Raw genomic sequence first — 21,786 nt, forward strand, 5'->3', positions numbered from 1 at the left:
AATGTTTAAAACTTTAATGAGATAAAATTCAATAATTAAGCAATATTTTATCCCATTTTATTAGAAAGATTTCGGCCATCCCCATAAAGGATTAAATCATATTTGACAACTCTCCATTTTTTTATTCTTTTCCTTATCTTTTCTTGGTACGATAATTCCTTCATTTTAATCACCAATAATTAATGATTTAAGCTATATTCTCCCTTGATTTTGATAAGAAAACAATCGGTCACCTCTCCCCTGAATCTCCCTGAAATCCCATAATATCATATCATTTCCTATCTCTCAAACAACTAGGATAGAAAGATTTTATAGTTGCCATTCAATCCCCATTTAATTAGTAGACTTCCCCATTCATTTCCTAGCCATCCTCTCCACCCTCCATTCGAAAATATCAGAGTAAACCTACACAAAAATCGGGAACCATCCAGAAGGAAACAAGAGAGAAAACAAGAAAGAAAAGAACTCCGCCTCCGCCGCGCCGTGTTCGTCGTAGTGTTTGTTTTCTTTCTTAAACGAAAATTGAAGCATGTATATGTTATTATTTTCTCTTCAATAAAGTCTTATACATATTTTAAAACCATCTTGTGTCCATGAATCATGAAGCAAAAAAACCAAATTTTTGACAGCAACTTTCGAACAAAAACTGCACAGATTTTTCGGCCCTCCCTTGTGCTTCACGGTTGGTGTGTTTTGATGATTTCAGGGATTGGCTCGGTTCCAAGTGCTCAAGGCTGCATCTAGGCACGTACTAGGGTGAGTTAGGATCATGTTGGTCCATCAGTTCGAGCTCCTACACGCTGGACAAAAAGATTTGACAGCAACTTCTTAAATCGTTGCGAGTTGAGTCATGATTTTCGGATTCATGGTTGTCTAAGGCAAGTGTTCGAATCATGTTTGGTCCAAGGCCGGTAACCATGGTTAGAACCTTTCCTTAGCATGTCTAGAACGTGACAAAGATGGCCCTTCAAGGCTTGGTTAATGTTCCCATAGATTTTTAAAACAAAACAAACAAGTGCCCCTTCGATCCCCTTTTTTTTCCTGCATGAGTGGTTTCGGATTTTAGGGTTTGAGTGGATCTTGGATGGCTTTTTAGCCCTTATCCATGGTTCACACAATACCTCATGACATCTAGATCGAGCCATGGTTGATCATATGGCCACTGGAATGATGTAAGAGAGCAAGCGAATCGATACATCATAGTAGAGATTTTTGAGTTCTCGATTTGGACTTCAGTTGTTCCTAGGTAGTTCCTTGGATTGTGTTTGGCCTAGGGCCCTTAGCCATGGTTCAAGCCACACCTTAGGATGTTGGGAAGAGGCTCTGGTCAGTTGTTCAAGCACCAATGGCTAATAGCCTCGTAAACGAAGCGATGCAAGCACAAGTGCTGCTACTGTAATTGGACAGCAGCATGGCTTTGGTTCAGAGGTGATTTTTGAGTACTTGGTTGGCTTTTAGCCTATGGACTTGGACTGGACAATACCTCAATGAGTTAGGAAGGTCATGCTTTTGGCCGTTTGTGATTTGGTTAAGTTTAGAAGTCGTACGAGAATTTACGGTGCAATGTGCCAAAATGACTCTCGAAAGAGCGTTTCATGATTTTGTCCACCATTCACATATTTTCGTGTACTACAGCCTAGGGTTATGTTTTCCAGTATTTTAGGTGTATTTTAATCATGGCTAAATGATGGTTCAATGTTGGTTCGGGTTGGTACGAAGCCATGGTTGAATAATAAGTTTGTTGGGCGTAATTGTCTCGTTTTTTGTTCGATTATGAAGTGTTGGACAAGTTAAGTTTTTTGCATTTTTCTCATGTTAGAATTAGGTCACAACAAGCCTGGGAACGATCCAACTCATTTGGTAAAATAAAACAGGATTATAATTACATTACGTGCATAAAATATCAAATGATTATTTTTTAATTTATGCGATATGTCTTGTGGCCACCGTACGCTTATGGGATTGCTTCACCCGGTGACCTACGACCGGTTTATGTTTATGTATGGGTACGGACATATAGTCCAAGGGCTGTGGTGATCTCTACCACCCAGTATATTGTGGTTTAGTCTGATCAGACTATTCATGTTATGTTATGGGCCACTTGCGTAGAACAATATCTCTACCAGAAAAATTACGATATTATAATATGACAGGGCTCTATCGAGCAAATCTTTTACGTAAAATTTTCAGTTATGCACGTAATTATATTTATCCATGACACGATTTTCACATTACGCTTTACGATATGATATTTTTACGTTGCATGCGATTTTATGATATATTTACTTGTTATTCACGATATATGCATGCTGAGTCTTCAGACTCACTAGACTTGATTGTTGTAGGTACTGATGAGGTCGGGACTGAGGACGGTGACCAGTGAGCTAGCTTGTGTCAGCAGTAGTAGGAACCCGAGGACCTCATGCTTCAGTTTATTTATCATTTTATGCTCAAACTCTTTTTTATCTTGTTGAAATATTTTTAAGTTGTGGTTTGAAAACAACAATTACTTCCGCTGTTACTTTAACATTAATTTTTTATCAGTTTATTTTATGAATGAGGCATGTTATTTATTCAAAAAATTTTTTTTAAATAATTCCGCAAATTTACAAGTACGAAATGCGGGCCTCTACATTTAGAGTATGTGAGTAAACTCTTTTTAAAATTTTCTCTACAATACTAAATATTGTGACCGGTGTTGGTAGAGTTACTTATACAAGATCTGATTTTCTCAACACTTAAAGAGATGGTTAGACCACAAAAATATGATGGTTCTTAAGATGATTTATCAGATCTTATTGATGGAATAAAAAAGTTAACAATCCAATTTTTTTTAAAAAAAGTTATAGTATAATTGAAAGAATAAAGTAATATTAATGTGAAACCGGTTATTGGTAATCATTATTTTCGACGATAGATGGTTATTACTTTAGATAATTATGAATATTATTTTGAATATTTTCAAATTGTATGATAAATACAATAGTGACCCACGACGTCACACATCCTACCTAATCAAGATTTTGGCTTATTATTATTTACATAAAAGGTCTTTCGTCAGTGATTTAACTTTCATAAAATTCTCAAAGAATGAATATATATATATATATAAATATATGTATATATATATATATATAAATATATTAATATATATATATCAGTTTTGATATCCTGCACACCTACGTGAACACCGATGAGGTGTCACTCACCCATTGGATGTGATGAAATATAGAAAAATTGCGCTTCCAATGGATGAGTGACACCTCATCGGTGCTCACGTAGCTGTGCAAGGTAGGTGTGCAGGATATCAAAACTGTATATTATATATATATATATATATTATATTATATACCTATAAAAGTGTGGATACTTGAAAAGTTTTCAATTGTGAATTGACATAATTACCCTTCACATGTTTTCTTATTTTCATTATCAAGGAACATATGTGGTAATTTCACACTTAGTCTATTAATTGATAATTAATACTAATTAACCATATTTTATGGTTTTGTGTTTTTGACTTTTTACCCTTATTTTTTTTTTCGTTATAATATTTAATTATGTCATATTTCATTCTATTTCATTTTTAAAAAACAATAAAGTAAATTATCTATGATATAAAATTCTAAAAACAAAAGGTAAAAAGTTTTGTAGGAGGTTATATATTTTAAAATTAAGTATTATGATTAATAGTTTACTATTAATATTATTATTTCTGTTAAGAAAATAGTATTCCCAAGAATTTTGGTGTATGACAAAAACAAGTTTTCAGATGCAGTTCGTATATCAGATATGCAACAGTTCAACCGCTCAGTTTATCAGCTGGTGAATTTTTCCAAACTCAAATTAGTTCAACCGCTCACTTCAGACCGTTAGCAGATTCAGCTAGGACTTTAATGATTATCAGAACCGGATCATTAAAGAGAACTAGTTATTGTTCCAAAACATTCTCTGACCGGCTAAATACATTCAAGTATTACAGCGCTTTGAAATCAACAATCTCTTTCATCAGTTCCTAGATTGATCTTCATTTAATTATCTTTCCCAGACTATAAAAGTGTGGATATTTGAAAAGTTTTCCAATTGTGAATTGACATAATTACTCTTCACATGTTTCCTTAATTTCATTATCAAGTAACATATGTGGTAATTTCACACTTTGAAACGTCTGCCCTTTTTATTGCTTTAAAAGTACTAGAATTTTTTTTCAAATACGGCCAACTCATAAAATATTTTACCCTTTAAACTAAACATAAACCAACTAGCATTTTTAGAAATCAATGAAATAGTCATAAAAATGAAATCGTCTACTGTTTTACCAAACCTAAAAAGCAATAATTTGAAAAGAATAGCACATACTAAACCTCTCAAAAATTCTCTCAAAAGCATAAATAAATAGTCTTAAAATTTTTAACTTAAACTCATAAACTTAAATGCGGAAAATAGAAGCGCCGGTCCTCGGGTTATGTGCACCGACAGTCCAGCAAAGTCACCCGTCAAGGCCTCCAACATCATAATTATTAATATCACCTGCATCAACACACCTAGTGAGTCTAAAGACTCAACACGCATATTCTTGATAACGAGTACTACATATTAAACCGCAAGCAACAATGAAACATACTTGTACTTAAAATAACATTTTCATGATAATGCATAAACTTTAAACATAACCATTTTCGTAAACATTTTCACGATGCATAAAACTTTAAATTAAAACTTTTTCATAATCTTATGCATAAACATTTTTAAACATATTTTCATATAAACATAAACATATTCATATTCGTATACATATTCATATCAACATATTCATATTAACATATTCATATTCATGTTCATGTTTGTTGAATTCAGATCGTGATTGTGACTCGTATTCTTAAACGTATTGGGCGATGGATCCATCTAAAGAAAACAACAGTACTGGGCGGCGGGGGACACCAGCAACAGTCTCACCGGTCATCTGGGCCCTGGCCTACGTATTAACATATCATGGCATTGGAAATACGATCGTCGGGGCTCTCTCTGGGGCCTTTTCCCATAAATGGGCTCCCTCTGGGGCCTTCTCCCCTCATGACATCTCCAATCATATTCATCGTATTCGTATTCGTATCAACGGAAACACGATCGTCGGGCTCCCACTGAGACCATAACCCTCACAATATTTCCAACATATTGCAGTAGTCACAATCCCTTCACGTCCTTCAACATGTTATCATCACTTAATAAAAACATGCACATAATATCATTTTTATTTTGAAATCAAGAATGCAACATGTCTTTTAAATGTCCATATTTAAATCATAAAATCATAGACATTTAAAATTCATAACTTAACATATTAAAATAAATATTTTTACATCATAAACGTTTAAAATAAACATAAACATTTAAAATAAACATTTTAGCATATTAAATCATAAAACATTAAACATATTAACGTCTTAAAAACCCATAAACATATAAAATTGACATATTAACATATAAACATCCATAATCATTGAAAATAATCATTTTATCATATAAAAAAGCATTACGGGCACTGCCATGACGTTTACTAATTTCTAGGTGTAAAAAAACCGTTTTACCCCTAGACGTGACATTTTATGTTTTTAACTTTTTCTTGATTTTTTTGACTCTAACATGTCCCAAATAATTATTTAAGTCTACATGAATTTTTTCATTATTTTATGTGGCTTAAAACTTAGACCTTTTCAATTATCTTTACTTAATTGTTTTAACGGTGTTTTAATCCCGAAAAATACCAAACTTTAATATAAAATTCCTAAATTCTAAATTTAGTCTTTTTATATTATTTTAGCCCTTATGGATCACGACTTGACCCCCGTGAGCCGTTTTCCAATTTTTCATCTAGTTAAAAACCCTAATTTGACACAAATTCTTCGCCCCCGAGCTATCTCTTAATTTTATCGAGTTACCCTCGGACCATAATGAACCAAAACCTGCCCAACATGCTAGAGTACCCTACTGGACCTAGAAAACTCACGGAACCCACCCCGAAAAGTAAAACGAAGGCCCCTCACATACATCCTAAGCTGGCCGAGAAGTCCTCTTTGGACTAGGACTCTTGCTCTAGCATCAAGGCCACTACCCACGACCCCAACCACTGAACCACCATATCAAGCACTTACCTAGGACCCTAAGGCCACGACTTGACCCAGCCCAGACCCCCTGGACGGAGCCCACACGCCTGCGTCAACCACAGAACTTGCTTGTCCCTCCTTGGCCTCTCTCGGGTGGGAGTCCTTGCTGTCAAGGACTCCACCCAGCCCCTTAGCTCGAGTCCTAGCTTGGCTAGGACTCCCCTCTAGACCCCCTCCTGACCTTAGCCAACCCCTGGAACCAACCGAACCAAGCCTAGCCCTTGCAACCTGAAAACCGAACCCCTTTAACTCCCATGACAGCAAATTGCGTGGGTTGCTGTCCAGAATCGTGTGTGTGGTTTGGGTTGTGTTTTAGGAGTCTAGACTTCATGTAAACCATACCATAACACTTCCTAGACATGGCAGCCCCTTTTTGCTTATAAACAACACAATTTGGATACAAGTTTCTACTTGAAATTGCATGACACATGCCAAAAATGAAATTATTCAAAAAGTGTCACTTGTTTTGCAACTTTTCATGCATAAAGAAAATAATATGATATGCTGATGGTTTAAAAGAAGGAATAGGCGTGCCTTTGCGTATTTAATGCACAAAAACTTGTTGACAATCGGGAAGAACGGACGAGAACCGCGGCTTTAATCTCCCTAAGCTTCACCGAAAGTTTCCTTCAATTAAATTGCATGTGGGTGCCGTGTAGGGTAGGGAAATATTCCGAAGTGTGGCCGTGTGGTTGTGTAGAAAGGGTAGGGTTTTGGGAGACTAATTCATGTATTATATACTAATTAATTGCTAACATGGCTTTAGGCCTATTAAGCCAACAATTAAGCCCATTAGTCTATAATTAGAATTAAATAAAATATTAAAATAGTTTTGGTAAAAATAAGTTTGTGAATTAAATAGCCGGGTTGCCAAAAAGTTCGTATTTTTGTTGAAAAACCAACAAAGATAAAATTTACGTCCCGGCGTATTAAATCACCTCAAAACCCCTCATTTTCAAAAATAAGAAAAAATCATATTTGAAATAATCAAAAACAATTATTTAATAAAAACATTTTTTGATATTCAGCCATCGGTCTCCGTTCTTCGATCGCAACTTTGATTAATATTAAAAAATACAATTTTATGCATAATGACAATAAAATCCTGTTTAACATATAATCATGAATATCACATAATCAATTAAGTAATTAAAATAATTTAATTAACCCTTTTTCAAAATTCCTAGATTTGCATGTCGTTTGATTACGTCGTCTTAATTTTTGGACCTTACACACTTAGTCTATTAATTGATAATTAATACTAATTAACCATATTTTATGGTTATGGTTTTTGTGTTTTTGACTTTTCACCCTTATCTTTTTTCGTTATAATATTTAATTATATCATATTTCATTCTATTTCATTTTAAAAAAACAATAAAATAAATTATTTATAATATAAATTTCTAAAAAAAAGGTAAAAAGTTTTGTAGGAGGTTAAATATTTTAAAATTAAGTATTATGATTATAAATTTACTATTAATATTATTATTTCTGTTAAGAAAATATTATTCCTTAGAATTTTGGTGTACGACAAAAACAAGTTTTCAGCTGCAGTTCGTATATCAGATATGCAACAGTTCAACCGCTTAGTTTATCAGCTGGTGAATTTTAACAAACTCAAAGCAGTTCAACCGCTCACTTCAGACCGTTAGCATATTCATCTTGGACTTTAATGATTATCAGAACCGGATCATTAAAGAGAACTAGTTATTGTTCAAAAACATTCTCTGATCGGCTTAAATACATTCAAGTATTACACCGCTTTGAAGTCAACAATCTCTTTCATCAGTTCCTAGATTGATCTTCATTTAATTATCTTTCCCAGAAAGAGGAAGACCAAGCATAGACTTAAAAGTTATGTTGCCCAAAACAGTTTCTTTAAAAGGAACTCCTCAGGAAAAGCGATCCCGAACGATGTTGTGCAAAAGGAACATTAAATGCGTTTATCAAAGATCATTTAATGCTCAGCATATCGAAAGCAACACGTCTGAACAGAGGATCAGGTTAACGTTGTTATGTCCTTTCCGAACGTTAAGAAAATCGTGTATATTAACGGAAGAATATGCTAGCAGAAACCCTCTCGATTCTCAGCTGCATCATCATAACTCGCTTGCTTATTCAAAAAGATCTCAGAGCGCTCTAAAAGTTCATATACTCCATCGCTCAATTCAGCACGCACAAAAGAGAAATTTTATCTGATCATTTAAGGATCATTTTCGTGCTACTAAATCAAAACTATTTACTCATATCATTAACCTTTGGTTATTGATTCAGCTTTGATATATGATGAACTAAGTGTTCTTAAATACCCAGAAGTGTAAAGTGATCACTAACAGTCCAAAAAGAGCAGTGTGATAAGTCCTGATTGGAGTGGGCTGTTGCAAGAAGTTTGTAAAGCCAAAGACTTTTAGTGGAATCCTTCCTAAGGAGGAAGAAGGGGTGACGTAGGAGTATTCATTCTCCGAACATCCATAACAAACCTTTGTCTTCTTACTTTCTGCAATCATTTATCTGTCTAGTCTCTATTCATTGTTTTAGCCTGATATTGTGTTTTAAGTTGCTTTGAAGATTGTGAACCGTTTTCCGCACTTAATAGTGGTTTACATTTTCAACCGTTTGAGAACAAGTTTTCAACCGCCTAAAACGGTTGAAATCAAACTCTTACACGAGAAAATTTGAAAGAGTTCATTCACCTCCTCTCTAAACTCTTTCCCGATCCTAACAAGTGGTATCAGATCGGGGTTTTTCTCAAACACTATTATCTTTTGAACACTTATGGCATCTTTCAATAAAATTCATCTGTTCTCTAAAGAAGATTATGATGATTGGAAGATTCGTATGCAGGCACATCTAGCAGCCCAAGATGACGACATGTGGTATGCCATTACTGATGGGCCAATGAAAATCTTGAAAATAAACAAAGCTGTTGCCACTACCGAAGGTGCACCTCATATGGTCGAAAAGCACAGATCAGAATGGACAGCTGAGGATAAAAAGAAAACAAACCTGGACAACGTTGAAAAAGATATCCTCTACAAAACCTTGGACAAAAATATGTTTGCCAAGATCAAAACATGCACTACTGCCAAGGAAATATGGGAAAAGCTTACTCAACTATGTGAAGGCAACGACCAAACGAAAGAAAACAAGCTGACTGTTGTCATCCAAAAGTTTGATAATGCAAAAATGAAGTCAGGAGAAACTCTGGCAGAATTCGACGAACGGTTCAGTAGTATTATTATACAACTCACTTCATTAGGAAAAGATTATTCTAACCGTGAAATTGCTCTAAAGGTTATGCGAGCTTTTCCCAGAGAATGGGACCTGAAAACTATTGCAATGCGAGAATCCAAAGATTTGAACAAACTGGAACTTGACGATCTCTTTGCTAACCTTAAAGCCTATGAGTTTGAGCTGGGTATATGAACTGAAGAAGATCCATCCACATCTCAACACACGAAGGCATTGCCAGCTACTATAGTGACTCTTCCGGTCAAAGAGTCCTCAAGTAAGAAATCGGCCGAGAAATTAAGCAATGAAGCCATGTCTTTATTCGTTAAAAAATTCAGTAAATTCATGCGTAAAAATCAATCACATATGAATAAACCTCGCTTTAACAAGGACCATACTAATGATGGTCAAGCTTGTTTTAATTGTGGAAAGAAAGGACACTTTATTGCAGAATGTAACAGGCCAAGAAACGATAAAAAGAAATCGAGTTACAGAAGAAGAGTTCCGGCGTTTGATAAAATACGAATCAACTTAACACGATTAAAACTGAACTAAGCAACTGAATCCAACAAACTGATCTACGTAACTGAAACTCAACTAGACAGATAATCAACAGCTGTTCTCTCAGCTATACACGTCATCATTTGAGAACGACAACCGACAAATAGTACAACAAACTATAACTAGTAGTGGAACGTCGTATTTCAGAGTTTGCAGTGTACGACTGTCAGAGAATGTCGACGTGGCAATCAACGGTTATAATATTCAAATATCATTCAATGTTACCGTTGAGAGGGAAGCCTATAAATAGTTGTTGAGAGCAGCTGAGAACACACGAACACATTCAACTATCTCATTCTAGCTTCCTGTTACTCTGCAAAAATCCCTACTCGCATTCAGTTATCAAAAGCACACGCTTACCAGTTTTATCAGTAGCATTCAAGGCTACATTCACGAGCTTACTAGAACTTTGTAATCCTTGATAGATTTTCTAAGTTGTGCTAAGATCAGTTACGATCTGTAAAAATTGTTGTATACTAAGAGTTTCAGTTTTGGCAAGTGATAAGTCCAAACTGAAGAGGGTCAGTACATCTCTTGTATTCGATCAAAGTCTTTTAGTGAATATCCTATCTTCGTGATAGAAGGGGTGACGTAGGAGTTATTCAAGTCTCCGAAAATCCAGAAACATATTGTGTTCCTTTTTACTTTAGTTACATTCTTCAGTTAGTAATTCTATCTTTCAGTCGGTTTATTTTCCGCAACTGTTTTTCTCAGTTAACTGATTTTCATTGACCGACGTGATACCTAGTGTCAGTTTGCAACAAAACTGAACTTTATCTTCGAAGAAAATTTAAATATGTGAGTGTTTATTCAACCCCCCCTTCTAAACACTTATCATCCATTTAACCGATCCTTTCAAGTGGTATCAGAGCAGCTTTGTATCTCGTCTTAGAATATCTCTAATCAAAACTGATTCATTATGTCGTCCTTTAACAAAATCCCAATGTTTTCCCGAGAGGATTTTGATGATTGGAAAATAAGAATGAAGGCTCATTTAGCTGCACAAATGACGACATGTGGTATGTAACGCCCCGAAAATTTTGAAAGTCCATGAAAACCACATGCATGCAATTATTAAATTTTCTTGTATTTTAATTACTTGTTATAATTGCATTAATTAATTATGTTGTGCATACTTGCATGTTTAAAATATATTTTTCTACATTGTTGCATAAAAATGTATTTTTAAAGGTTATTCGAGTTGCGATCGAGGAACGGAGACCGAGGGCTGAAAAAAATAGAAAATGTTTTTATTGGTTATTTGTTTTTAATTACTTAAAATAAGGGTGTTGGTATTTCATATTTTTGAAAATAAGGGGTTTTGAGGTGATTTTATACGCCGGAACGTAAATTTTATCGGTATTGGTTTTTCATTTAAAATGCGAACTTTTTGTCAACCCGGCTAAAAATTCACAAACTTATTTAAACAAAATAATTTTTATATTTTTATTTAAACACTAATGGGCCTAATTAATTTGTTAATGGGCCAAGGCTTTGATTAGTGATTTAATTAACTATATAATATACTAACCTACCCATAACCCCACAAAACCTCACGGCCACACACCCCAACTCTATGAAAATTCTTTCCACCAATTCCCCCTTGCAAATACACGACACACACAAATTATCCAGCAAGGAGAAGTTTTGAAATTTGCAAAGGTATTCAAGCCAAAGTTCGTGCCCCGTTCTTCGCAAATCGTCGACGAATAATCGTGCGTTTAAAACGCAAAGGCACGCCTTAATCTCCTTTTCTCATCTTTCACACCATATTATGTGTTTGATACATGATTGCATGAAAAACATGATACAACTTTTAAATTTTCGTTTTTATGGCTATACATGCACAAAACTAGTGTTTTCATATTTTAAAACTCCTCATATTGATGCACAAAGGGGATGCCATGGTAGGGGTACTTGAAGGGATGTTTTTGCACATGTTTAAGGGTCCCTAGGTGTATGTTTGAGGGCTGAAAAAATAGGGAAAAATAAAAACGAAAATAGACTCCTTAAGGGAAAGGACTCTTTGACTAGGCTTTTCATGGGTTCTAATTGGCTTGATTTGGGTTGAATATGGGTTATTGTGGTGTTATTAAGATTGGGTTCAAGTTTGATAAAATTTGGAGAAGTTTCGAGTCCATACGAGTCAAAACCGAGAAGTACGTCTAAGTTTAAAAACGAATCTAGAAACACCTAGTTTTAAGCTTTATAAAATAATGAAAAATTAGGTTTAAGCTTAAATAATTATTATAAGTCTAAGTTTTAAATTTGGGAATTTTATATGTAAGTTTGGTTTGATTCGGGATTTAAACGCATTAAAACGTTATATTTAAAGATAAATTTAAAAGTCATCGAATTAAGCTAAATAAAAATATGAGAAAATTCATGTAAGCTTAAATAATTATTTGGGACATGTTAGAGTCGCTGAAATTAAGAAAAAGTCAAAAACGTGAAGTTTTACGTCTAGGGGTAAAACGATCTTTTTACACCTAAAAATTAGTAAACGTCATGGCAGTGCCCGTAATATTGTTTTATATGCTAATATGATTATTTTCAATGATTATGGATATTTATATGTTAAAATGTCAATTTTATATGTTTATGGATTTTTAAGACGTTAATATGTTTAATGTTTTATGATTTATTATGCTAAAATGTTTATTTTAAATGTTTATGTTTTTTTTAAAACATTAATGATGTAAAAATGTTTATTTTAAAATGATCATGGATGTTTATGAAATTTTATATGTTAAAATGATTATTTTAAAATGTTTATGGGATTTTATGATGTTAAAATATTTATGTTTATGAGTTTTAATATGTTAAAATGTTGATTTTAAAACGTTTATGACTTCTTATGTTTTTTATATGTTAAAAAGTTTATTTTAAAGGTTTACTGATTTTTATTATGTTAAGTTATTATTTTTAAATGTCTATGATTTTTATGATTTAAATATGGGCATTTAAAAGACATGTTGCATGCTTGGTTTCAAAATAAAAATGATATTATATGCATGTTTTATTAAGTGATAGAAATACGACACGTTGAAGGATGTGAAGGATTGTGACTACAATATGTTGGAAATATCGTGAGGGTTATGGTCCAGTGGGAGCCCGACGATCGTGTTTCCGTTGATACGAATACGAATATGATGAATATGATTGGAGATGTCGTGAGGGGAGAAGGACCCAGAGGGAGCCCATTTATGGGAAAAGGCCCCAGAGGGAGCCCCGACGATCGTATTTCCAAAGCCATGATATGTTAATACGTAAGGCCAAGGCCCAGTTGACCGGTGAGAGTGTTGCTGGTGTCCCCGCCGCCCAGTACTGTGGTTACATGTAGATGGATCCATCGCCCAATACGTTTAAGAATACGAGTCACAATCACGATCTGAATTCAACAAACATGAACATGAATATGAATATGTTAATATGGATATGAATATGATGTCATGAATATGCTGATATGAATATGGATACGAATATGAATATGTTTATGTTTATATGAAAATATGTATGAAAATGTTTATGCATAAGATTATGAAAATGTTTTTATTTAAAGTTTTATACATCATGAAAAGGTTTACAAAAATGGTTATGTTTAAAGTTTATGCATCTTCATGAAAACGATATTTTAAGTACAAGTATTTTTCACTGTTGCATGTGATCTGTATATGTAGTACTTGTTATCAAGATTATGGTGTGTTGAGTCTTTAGACTCACTAGGTGTGATTGATGCAGGTGATTATGATAAAATGTTAATGGAGGTCTTGATGGTTGATCTGACTGGACTGGAGGTGCACATAACCCGAGGACCGACGCTAGTTTTCCGCACTAGTTATTATTTATGATTTTAAGTTATGTTAAGAATATTTTTATGACTTTTAATTATTTATGAGTGATTTTTGAGAGGTTATAGTATGGGCTATTTCCTTTGGTTTCAAATGACAGTTGATTGTTTATTTTTAAAATGATATCAAAAATATTTTATGATTCGGCCGATACTAAGTGAGTTTTTTTTTAAAAAAAATCTAGTACGTTTTAAGAAAACGAATAAAAAGGGCAAACATCTCAGTTGGTATCAGAGCAATGGTTCTGTAAAGGGTTGTGCCACCATCAGTGCCGGGAAGCTCAGTCGTCAAGCCTCAGTCTGTAAGTTTACATGTTTTATATGATTTTATGATATTACCTGCTAAGTACATGAATTATATGTTTACGTCACATGTTTAATAGTTTTATGAGAATATATGTTTTAAATGCTTTAGAATTTTTTATGTGATATGATATGAAATAAGAAATTATTTGATTATTAAGGATAAGCGAATTTCGAGGACGAAATTCAATTTAAGTGGGGAAGATTGTAACGCCCCGAAAATTTTAAAAGTCCATGAAAACCACATGCATGCAATTATTAAATTCTCTTGTATTTTAATTACTTGTTATAATTGCATTAATTAATTATGTTGTACATACTTGCATGTTTAAAATATATTTTTCTACATTGTTGCATAAAAATGTATTTTTAAAGGTTATTCGAGTTGCGATCGAGGAACGGAGACCGAGGGCTGAAAAAAAATAGAAAATGTTTTTATTGGTTATTTGTTTTTAATTAATTAAAATAAGGGTGTTGGTATTTCATATTTTTGAAAATAAGGGGTTTTGAAGTGATTTTACACGCCGGAACGTAAATTTTATCGATATTGGTTTTTCATTTAAAATGCGAACTTTTTGGCAAACCGGCTAATAAATTCACAAACTTATTTAAACAAAATAATTTTTATATTTTTATTTAAACACTAATGGGCCTAATTAATTTGTTAATGGGCCAAGGCTTTGATTAGTGATTTAATTAACTATATAATATACTAACCTACCCATAACCCCACAAAACCTCACGGCCACACAACCCAACTCTATGAAAATTCTTTCCACCAATTCCCCCTTGCAAATACACGACACACACAAATTATCCAGCAAGGAGAAGTTTTGAAATTTGCAAAGGTATTCAAGCCAAAGTTCGTGCCCCGTTCTTCGCAAATCGTCGACGAATAATCGTGCGTTTAAAACGCAAAGGCACGCCTTAATCTCCTTTTCTCATCTTTCACACCATATTATGTGTTTGATACATGATTGCATGAAAAACATGATACAACTTTTAAATTTTCGTTTTTATGGCTATACATGCACAAAACTAGTGTTTTCATATTTTAAAACTCCTCATATTGATGCACAAAGGGGCTGCCATGGTAGGGGTACTTGAAGGGATATTTTTGCACATGTTTAAGGGTCCCTATGTGTATGTTTAGGGGCTGAAAAAAATAGGGAAAAAATAAAAACGAAAATAGACTCCTTAAGGGAAAGGACTCTTTGACTAGGCTTTTCATGGGTTCTAATTGGCTTGATTTGGGTTGAATATGGGTTATTGTGGTGTTATTAAGATTGGGTTCAAGTTTGATAAAATTTGGAGAAGTTTCGAGTCCATACGAGTCAAAACCGGGAAGTTCGTCTAAGTTTAAAAACGAATCGAGAAACACCTAGTTTTAAGCTTTATAAAATAATGAAAAATTAGGTTTAAGCTTAAATAATTATTATAAGTCTAAGTTTTTAATTTGGGAATTTTATATGAAAGTTTGGTTTGATTCGGGATTTAAACGCATTAAAAAATTATATTTAAAGATAAATTTAAAAGTCATTGAATTAAGCTAAATAAAAATATGAGAAAATTCATGTAAGCATAAATATTTATTTGGGACATGTTAGAGTCGTTGAAATTAAGAAAAAGTAAAAAACGTGAAGTTTTACGTCTAGGGGTAAAACGATCTTTTTACACCTAAAAATTAGTAAACGTCATGGCAGTGCCCGTAATACTGTTTTATATGCTAATATGATTATTTTCAATGATTATGGATATTTATATGTTAAAATGTCAATTTTATATGTTTATGGATTTTTAAGACGTTAATATGTTTAATGTTTTATGATTTATTATGCTAAAATGTTTATTTTAAATGTTTATGTTTTTTTTAAAACATTAATGATGTAAAAATGTTTATTTTAAAATGATCATGGATGTTTATGGAATTTTATATGTTAAAATGATTATTTTAAAATGTTTATGGGATTTTATGATGTTAAAATATTTATGTTTATGAGTTTTAATATGTTAAAATGTTGATTTTAAAACGTTTATGACTTCTTATGTTTTTTATATGTTAAAAAGTTTATTTTAAAGGTTTACTGATTTTTATTATGTTAAGTTATTATTTTTAAATGTTTATGATTTTTATGATTTAAATATGGGCATTTAAAAGACATGTTGCATGCTTGGTTTCAAAATAAAAATGATATTATATGCATGTTTTATTAAGTGATGGAAATACGACACGTTGAAGGATGTAAAGGATTGTGACTACAATATGTTGGAAATATCGTGAGGGTTATGGTCCCAGTGGGAGCCCGACGATCGTGTTTCCGTTGATACGAATACGAATACGAATACGAATATGATGAATATGATTGGAGATGTCGTGAGGGGAGAAGGCCCCAGAGGGAGCCCATTTATGGGAAAAGGCCCCAGAGGGAGCCCCGACGATCGTATTTCCAATGCCATGATATGTTAATACGTAAGGCCAAGGCCCAGTTGACCGGTGAGAGTGTTGCTGGTGTCCCCGCCGCCCAGTACTGTGGTTACATGTAGATGGATCCATCGCCCAATACGTTTAAGAATACGAGTCACAATCACGATCTGAATTCAACAAACATGAACATGAATATGAATATGTTAATATGAATATGTTGATATGCACTTGGAGAATCAATGCTTGAATACGATGAAAGAGTCAGCTGCATCATCAATGAGCTGAATGCACTTGGAAAAGTGAATACTAACAAAGAAGTTGCACTCAAAGTTATTAGAGGTCTTCCAAAGGAATGAGATGTTAAGACAATGGCAATGATAGAATCAAAGGATCTAAACAAGATTGAGCTTCATGATCTATTTGCTTATCTGAAGGCTTATGAATTTGAGCTTCAAACCAGAGAAGGAGAACCTTCAACTCCAGCAATCACTATTGCCCTAGCTGCTGTCAGAATTGAACCAACTGGTTCAGTCGAGAAATCTGTTGGTCAACTGAGCAATGATGCTATGTCATTGTTCATCAAAACATTTGGAAGATTTATGCGGAAGAATCAAGGAAACTTCCAGAAGCATTATCCAAGAAACCATTCCAAAGAAGAATCAAATGCTTGCTACAACTGTGGCAAACCAGGTCACTTCATTGCTGACTCTCCCAAACCTAAGAAGGACAGTCAAGGCTCGATTGAAAGAAAGAAAAAGTCATATGAGCACAAGATACGATCCAAGGATGACAAGAAATATTCCATAATGAAGCATGAAGTACTCCTAGCTAAAGATAGCAAATCTAAATGGGAAGAAACTGATAGTGAAGATTCAGAACCAGAAACCTCATGCAGCTCCAGTGATGGAGAGGAGGAAGTGAAATGTCTCATGGAAAATGACACAGAAGTGGAGCCAAGTAGTCAACAGGTATTTGACTTTAGCTCAACTGATTTCACAAGAGAAGAACTTATTTTGACTCTTCATGATATGGTTAGTGAATATCAAAAGCTTGCTTTATTATTTGAAAAAGCCAGAGCAAAGCAAACTGATCCCATAGACGATAAAACAAAAACTGATGAATCAGTTGATATGTTGAGTCTAAGAAGGGAGATTGCTGAGCTCAATGCTGAAAAAAGCAGGAATCAATTAATGATTCAAAAGTTGATGCTTGAGAATTCAAAGCTGTTGGAAACTAAGTTCCGGCATTTGACAAAAGAAGAACCAACTGATACGCAAGTATATTCAGCAACTGAACTTAACAACTGAAATCAGCTGATACAATATTACAAAGAAAACTGATCAGTTGGAAACCGATCAGTTAATACATTCAGCCGAAGGCCTCAAAGCTAAGCATCCTAAACTGAAGATGTCTCGGGAAAGAACATTCAACCGACAAAGAGACATAGCAAATTGCAACTGAATGTGAAACGCCACACCACAATCAATACAGCTTAGAACAACGCATTTCGGCGAAAGCAGTTAAGACGCCGCATTACAATAAATGAAGCAAACAATGTCCACGGAATAATCAAGTAGAAATCAACGGATACAAAGATTCAAATTCATCCCAAGTTACCGTTGGAGAAAAGAAGATTATAAATATGACAGAAGAACAGCTAAAAAATAAAGAGAGAGAAGCACACACTATTCAAAAGCTTGCTGTCACTCTGTCAAAATCTAAGCTCACTCTTTCTTGATTTATTAGTAGCAGTCAAGGCTAAAATTAGAGCTTACTAGCACTCTGTAATATTCGCTAAATTCAATAGTGCTAAGATCAGTTACGCACTGAGAACATTTTGAAAAACTAAGAGTTTCAGTTTTTGGCAGTGTTAAGTCCAAACTGAAGTGGGTCAGTACAAACCTTGTATTTGATCAAAGTCTTTTAGTGGAAATCCTATCCTTGTGATAGAAGGGGTGACGTAGGAGTAATTGAAATCTCTGAACATCCAGAAACAATACTTGTCTACTTTATTTCAGTTCCGTATTCTATCTTTCAGTCAGTTATTTTCCGCAACTACTTTAGTTTAACTGATTGTCATTGATCAACAAGATTCCGAGAATCAATTTGTCAGCAAATTGAACTCTAAATTCGAAAATACCAATATTAATTGTGAATGTTTATCCAAACCCCCCTTCTAAACACTCTTGATACGTTAATCGATCCTATCAAGTGGTATCAGAGCGGTTGAATCTTGTTCTTGAATACTATTGATCTATAAACTTGCTAGCATGACTTCATTCAACAAAATTCCTATGTTCTCCAGAGAAGATTTTGATGATTGGAAAATAAGTATGCATGCTCATTTAGCTGCACAAGATGATGACATGTGGTATGTCATAACTGATGGACCTATGAGAATTATAAAAACAAATACAGCAGTTGCCATAACAGAAGGGGCGTCACAAAGAATAGAAAAGCCAAGAGAAGAATGGACAACTGAAGATAAAAGAAATGCAAATCTTGATAATGTGGCTAAAGACATTCTGTACAAAACTCTAGACAAAGTAACCTTCAGCAAAATAAAAATGTGTAAGTCATCCAAAGAAATTTGGGAAAAGCTGATCCAGCTGTGTAAAGGAAATGATCAAACCAAAGAAAATAAAATTTCTGTTGCTGTTCAAAAGTTTGAAAACATCAAAATGAAAGCAGGAGAATCAATCCACGAGTATGATGAAAGAGTAAGCAGTATCATCAATGAGATAAATGCACTTGGAAAAGTGTATACCAACAAAGAGGTTGCATTGAAAGTAATGAGAGGTCTTCCCAAGGAATGGGATGTCAAGACCGTGGCAATGAGAGAATCCAAAGATCTGAACCAGATTGAACTTCATGATCTGTTTGCTGATTTAAAGGCTTATGAATTTGAGCTGCAGACCAGAGAAGGAGAACCATCTACCCCTACAGCCACAACTGCTCTTGCGGCTGTCAGAACAGAACCAATTAGTTCAGTCGAGAAATCTGCTGATCAGTTAAGCAATGATGCTATGTCATTGTTTATCAAAAAAAATTGGAAGGTTCATGAGAAAGAATCAAGGGAACTTCCAGAAGCCATATCAAAAGAACAATTCCAAAGATGAACCAAATGCCTGCTATAACTGTGGAAAATCAGGTCACTTTATTGCTGACTGTCCTAAATCCAAGAAGGACAGTCAAGGCTCAACTGATAGAAGAAATAAATCATATGAACACAAAAGAAGACCCAAAGAAGATAAGATGCTCTTCAGAAAGAAACATGAGGTACTATTAGCTAAAGGAAACAAATCTAAATGGGCAGAAATTGACAGTGAGGAGTCAGAACCAGAAAGCTCATGCAGTTCTAGTGATGATGAGGAAGTCAAGTTCTTGAAGGCTAATGATGCAGAAGAAGAATCATCTAGTCAACAGGTATTTGATTTCAGCTCAACTGATTTCACACGAGAAGAACTCATTCTAACACTGCATGACATGGTAAATGATTATCAAATGCTTGCATCATCATTTGAGAAAATCAAAGCAAAGCAAACTGATCCCACAAACAATAAAACAAAAACTGATGAATCAGTTGATGAGTTGAGTCTAAAAAGGGAAATTGCAGAGTTAAAAGCAGAGAGAAATAAAAATCAGTCATTAATCCAGGAGTTGATTCTTGAAAACACAAAACAGACTGAACTCATTCAGTCTTGGAACAAGTCATCTACTGTGTAAAACATGTGTATCCTTATGGAGCTGTGGAAATTGAAAATCCTAAAAATGGTGATGTTTTTAAAGTAAATGGACAAATGCTTAAACCATTTTTAGAAAATGAAATCCTGAAAAAAGATTTTATTTTCCTTTCCGATCCTTGATTTTTTGTGTTGAAATTGATTTTGTTTCTTTTTATTTCAGGTTTCCTTAATCTTTTTATTTTCCCGGTTAAATGGCGGATAACGGTACTCCGTGGCTCTCATAGTTGGTTTAATCAGTTTCCCACAATTGCTGATACAAAAATAAAAAAAAAATTCATTTCTTTTCTTTTCAAAATGGATGAAATTCTCTCAAAAATTTGTAAATATTTTCCTTTTGTTTCTGAAAATGTTCTAAGAAAAATTTATACAGGAAGGTGTGAAAGATTGAGATTGCTAATGCAAAAAGGAATTCCAGAAGATATTCGTCTTGTAATAGAAGCTAAGGTCCGATTAGGAGGAGAAGTTCCACAATCATTGCTCATTCGGTATTTGCCTGGATTAGGAAAAAGCACTTATGCGAAAAAACGAAGGGCCAAAAGGTTAGGGGTTTGTCATAAGTGTGCAAGATGAACTTGTGACACACAATGCAGATCTTTGGGATGTGTTTCCAATTATAGAGAAGATAAAATTGATTTCATTAAGAATGGGCTGAGTAAGGAGTCTTTAGATAACATCTTATTGACTCTTGAGACGCATTCTAGTGGACACGTGCATATTGAACTTCTCCGTTTATGAAAACAATTCCAAGATGAGCGTCATCTTAATAGTCTTGGGAATCCGACTAAAAAAGACCATGTTTGCCAATTTATAAGAAAATTGGATGGGAAGCATATCCTCGACTCATAGAAGGCGTTGAAGCCGTTTCTGGGCGTAAAACAAGAGGAAAATTGAGAGCCACAATCACACTACTATTTATATGAATGTGTGTCATTATTGTTTTTACTGCTTATTCTGTTTACAACTGTGACCCATAGTTTTGTCCTGATAACATATTACCCCTATAAAATCTCTCATCTTTCTCTTTATTTTAGCAGAAAAAAAAGAAGAAAGTAAAAAAAACCATGGCTGGAACCTCTACACAATCATTGAAAAATATTTGTGTATTTTGTGGGTCGAAACCTGGAAAAAATGAAGTGTTTGTAGAAGCAGCGAATAATCTTGGAAAGATATTGGCCGAGAGAAAAATTTACTTGGTATATGGGGGATGTAATATTGGGCTAATGGGATCTATTTCAACATCTGCTCATCTTGAAGGTAGTCAGGTTTTGGGTATCATTCCTACAGCTTTAGCTGAAGGAAATATTACAGGTGTTACGATTGGGGAGGAATTAAAAGTTTCTTCTATGTATGAAAGAATCACAAAAATGATTGAAAATTCTGATGCTTTTATCGCACTACCAGGTGGTTTTGGTACATTAGAAGAAATTTTTCACATTCTTTCTTGGGCACAACTTAATATCCATAATAAACATGTGGGCTTGTTGAATATCAATAATTATTATG

The 21,786-nt window shown here is 34.0% G+C and overlaps 1 protein-coding gene across 1 annotated transcript; it reads left to right on the top strand.

The window, feature by feature from the left end:
* The first annotated feature begins 9,005 nt into the window (after positions 1-9,005).
* Positions 9,006-9,593, top strand: LOC140805328 (uncharacterized). Its single transcript, XM_073161601.1, has one exon. The coding sequence runs from the start codon at positions 9,006-9,008 to the stop codon at positions 9,591-9,593; it is 588 nt and encodes a 195-aa protein (XP_073017702.1).
* Positions 9,594-21,786: the final 12,193 nt, after the last annotated feature.

This window comes from Primulina eburnea, chromosome 1 (assembly GCF_022965805.1).
Source record: "Primulina eburnea isolate SZY01 chromosome 1, ASM2296580v1, whole genome shotgun sequence".
Taxonomy (NCBI): Eukaryota; Viridiplantae; Streptophyta; class Magnoliopsida; order Lamiales; family Gesneriaceae; genus Primulina; species Primulina eburnea.